Here is a 4,027-nt window from a genome sequence, read left to right as displayed (position 1 = left end):
GAAAGAAAGAAAGAAAGAAAGAAAGAAAGAAAGAAAGAAAGAAAGAAAGAGAGAGAGAGAGAGGGAGAAAGGAAGGAAGGAAGGAAAGAAAGAAAGAGAAAGAGAGAAAGAGAGAAAGAGAGAAAGAAAGAAAGAAAGAAAGAAAGAAAGAAAGAAAGAAAGAAAGAAAGGAAGGAAGGAAGAAAGGAAGAAAGAAGAAACAATAGAACATTAGTAGTTGCTAAAAATGGAAAGGTAAAAATGCAAGGCTGATACATATTTGGGGGTAAAGAAAATCTAAATTTAATTATGGTAATGGTTTCACAACTCTGGAAGTTACTAAAAACCACTTTGTTGCAGACTGTATGTGCAAGGGCACACAGATACCATGGCACATTTGTGAAGGGTCAGAAAACAACTTTGAGGAGTCAGTTCACTTCTCCCACATTGAGTGGGCTCTTAGTATTAATGTTGGGTGCTCAGGCTTGCATGGAAGCACTCATGAAGTCAGTTCATCCATTAAAAATATGACATGTGAAATCAAAAGCTTATTACAAGAACTAATAATCTGCCGAGAATGGTGGTGCATGTCTTTAATCCCAGGAAGCAGGGGCAAGTGGATCTCTGAGTTGAAGGCCAGCTTGGTCTACAAAGTGAGTTCCAAGAGAGTCAAGGCTGCACAGAAAAACCCTGTCAGAAAGGAAGAGAGGAAGAGACGGATGTAGGGAGGGGAGAGGGGGTGAGGGGAGAGGAAGGGAAAGAGGGAAGAAGGGAGGAGGAGAGGGAGAGAGGGGAAAGAGGGAGAGAAAGAGAGGAGAGAGGAGAGAGAGAGGAAGAAAGGGAGAGAGAGAGAGAGAACAATCTAGTAGTTTTTATTCATACTTTTAGGGTTACTTTAGGCAAGGTTTCATGTAGCACAGGCTGTTCTCTCACGTGCTAGCCAGAATGTTCCTGATTTTCTGGTTCTGTCTCTATCACCCAAGTGCTGGGATTATAATAATATTCTACTATGAAAGGTCCACACACAGTTCTGGGAATCAAACCCAGGGTTTTGTGCATGAGGCTAGCACTCCACAGTGGAGCTACCTCCTCAGACCTTAGTTTTGTTTTGAGGAATGTGGTGGTTTGAATGAGAATGGTCCTCACAGGCTCCCGCTTGAATACTTGATACTGAGTGGGTGGAACTGTTCAGGAGGTGTGGCCTTGTTGAAGGTGTGACACACACAGAGCAGGTTTTGAGGTTTGACAAGTCCATGCCATTTTCAGTTAGCTCCAGTGCTTATGGATGAACAGCAGGTATGTGTAAAAAGTAGCTTTCAGCTACTGCTCCAGGGCCATGCTCCCACCACGATGCCAATGGACTCATCCTCTGAAACTAGAAGCTCCAAAATACTTTCTTCAATAAGTTTTCTGGGCCATGGTGTTTCTTCACAGCAATAGAAAAGTAACTAAGACAGGACATAGGGTCCAGGTGGCTTTCAATTTATGCTGCCCCTCCTACTTCTCCCTCTAGTTGCTGGAATTATAAGCATACACCATCATGCCTTGCCAGCCTAACAATTTAAAACTCAATCCTAAAGAAAAGAGATATCACTGCAAAGAAAGGTAGAAGTGAAATGTGGTTGCCTAGTGTCTTTTCTTGGAAGATCTGGTTTCCTGGGAAATTGAAATGGTATCTTGAACAAAGATCAGGAGTTCCACAAGAATCCAGTTTCCCCTGAGGGTAGCAATAAATTGCACAGTGTGACCACTTGATAGATTTGTAGAATACATCATCTAGATTTAATAAGTCTCGCCCTTTCTAAAATAGGATGCTCTAAAATATTCCTGCAAAGCACTGTGTGAAGCTTATAATAGTGTTCACAAGTACAAAACAGTACATGAGCATGATTGTACACTTGAGGTGCAGGCTGGGAGATCAAGAGTTCAGTGCCATCCTTGGACTGTAGAGACACTATCTCAAAACAAATTCTGCAGCAGCAGAGCAGAGTTTACATGACCACTATGGCCTTTCCTGGCCCTAACACAAATGAAATAATATTAAATTGTTGTTGTGTGGTAAATACTGTAACAACCATGAAAGAGTACTACATTTGAACTCCTCTTTTGACAATTAAACTGTATTTACTAGCAATATCCTCCCTTCTGCATAACTACAGAAAGTGACCTTTATGAAAAACAATCATGTAAAATTGGTTGGGTGAGATGGCACACATCTTTAGTCCTAGGCAGAGGCAGGCAAATCTCTCCAAGTTAGAGTTCAGGCTAGTTCAAGCCAGCCAGAACTACATAATAAGACTCTGGCTCAAAAAAATAATAAGAATAATATTTGAAGTTTATTCATAAACATGTTTTGTACTACACTACTAAGGAGTGGGTTTCTTTTCATGAAATGGATTCCTGGGGAGTCATTTGAAGTATGTGGTCTCTCATTCTACGAATATGTAAAAACAACCACACTGTACAATGACTGACCTCAGAGAATCTTAATACATTCAGTGATAGCCAGAAGTAATCCAAACTGTCTCTAGAGTAAGGTAGTTTTTTCCTGACAAATAAAGATACATCCCTTGCTGGCCTGCCTAGGAAGGAGCTTTTTCAAACCATAGGAAAGTACAGTCTCATCATCCAAAACAGAATGGGGAACAGGAAAGAACTGCACTCAAAAGTAGCCTCAGAGAAGCCCTCAGGCTACTAACAGAACAGCAAGTGAATGGCTTCTGTGAGAGTTCAGCTCCAGAAACCAGAATAAAGTATTTCTACAAAGTATCTGTAATTTTAAAAGAACCTCCACTAGACATCAAAAAAGAATTAGTAGTTCGGTAGCTAGAAACTGGCAACAAATTAGTTCCTTGATGACAGTTTAGAGGTGCTCGGATTTGTCAAAGATGCAGAGACTCAAAAATAACTGGATAAGATGACACTTGGAAATCACTATCACTGACAGGTAAGATAACGAGCAGTTCAAGGTAGAGCTGGGCATCTTTACTGAATCCTTCGGCAAGAAAGGAAAAAGGCCTCCGTGTGAAGCAGCACACGAAACCCCTGGCGCGGTGTCTGAAACCCAAGAGTCTAGAATCCCAAGGGTTCTGTCTGCTTCCAGGGAGACACACTCGCGCGCGCGCCCACACACACACACACACACACACACACACACACACACACACACACACACACACACACACACACAGACTCAAAAGAAGTTGCCTAACTCCCCAGCCCTAGGATCCCAGGCCACGCCTCTCCCCCACCTGGGATGTTCTGCCACCTGGACTCGTCGCTTGGCCGGGTCCTCCGCAGCCATATTTTGCTAGATCCCTCTGCAGTTTCCAGAAGTGCAGCACAGCTAGGGTTCACGAGATTAAAGTGGCAGGAATGGCTTTCTTCCGGGATCTCAGCGGAAATCCTGCAGGTCTGCAGAAGTGGCCCCCTTCCAGGCTGTCCCGCCCCCAGCTCCTCCTCCCCCGCTCCAGGCACGGCTGACAACCACCGCCACCACCTCTCGCTGGGTAGGCAGCAGGGCCGATTGACTAGGATTTTCTGTGCCCCGATGTGGCTGAGCACAGCCCCGGCTGAAGACCTGCTCACACCTTCTCCTGATCCCTCTCAGGCTTTTTTTTTTTTAATGTGACGTTTTTCTTCCTTAATGTCCAGCAGATACGTCCCAAAGACCATGAAATGTTCACCCATTGCTTCTTATTGAAGTTTATTTCCAAAGCAAGCAACGTAAAATAGATGTAAAATCTTTGCTCTTCCTTCCAGAAAGCAAGCATAGGTAGGCCTTCATAAAACACCGCTAATGGTGAAAAGAAACCTTTAGCATCTGTTAGGTTTCAAAGATACCTGGAACAAGTCCCACCCAGCATCTGCAGTTCCCCCCAGCACTTCTCAACTTCTCAGCCCTCTCTTTACCTTAACCTCCTCCAGCCAGGTTCCCTTTTCCCCAGCCTCTGATCCCTATATAACCTAACATTTGGCTATATGCATGCCCTCTTGGTCTCTTGGTTCTCAGACACTCTCTTTGCTTTGCTCCCTCTCTCCTCTCCAC

At 43.9% G+C, this 4,027-nt stretch overlaps 1 protein-coding gene across 6 annotated transcripts in view; it reads right to left on the bottom strand.

The window, feature by feature from the left end:
* Galk2 (galactokinase 2) overlaps positions 1 to 4,027 on the bottom strand; it is a 111,357-nt gene that overhangs the window by 99,456 nt on the left and 7,874 nt on the right. For 3 of the 6 annotated variants that reach the window (XM_031371763.1, XM_031371767.1, XM_031371766.1), the window contains exon 1: positions 3,231 to 3,398. The exons of 2 other annotated variants lie outside the window; for them this stretch is intronic. In XM_031371763.1, the coding sequence (XP_031227623.1) occupies positions 3,231 to 3,283 (53 nt within the window). In that variant the 5' untranslated portion in view covers positions 3,284 to 3,398. Of the gene's footprint in view, positions 1 to 3,230; positions 3,520 to 4,027 lie in introns of those variants that run through there. One more of the 6 variants, XM_031371768.1, reaches the window with a different exon arrangement.

Source organism: Mastomys coucha, unplaced genomic scaffold (genome assembly GCF_008632895.1).
Source record: "Mastomys coucha isolate ucsf_1 unplaced genomic scaffold, UCSF_Mcou_1 pScaffold15, whole genome shotgun sequence".
In the NCBI taxonomy this organism is placed as follows: domain Eukaryota; kingdom Metazoa; phylum Chordata; class Mammalia; order Rodentia; family Muridae; genus Mastomys; species Mastomys coucha.
Note: the sequence above shows the minus strand (reverse complement) of the source record. Positions and strands in the feature narration are given on the sequence as shown.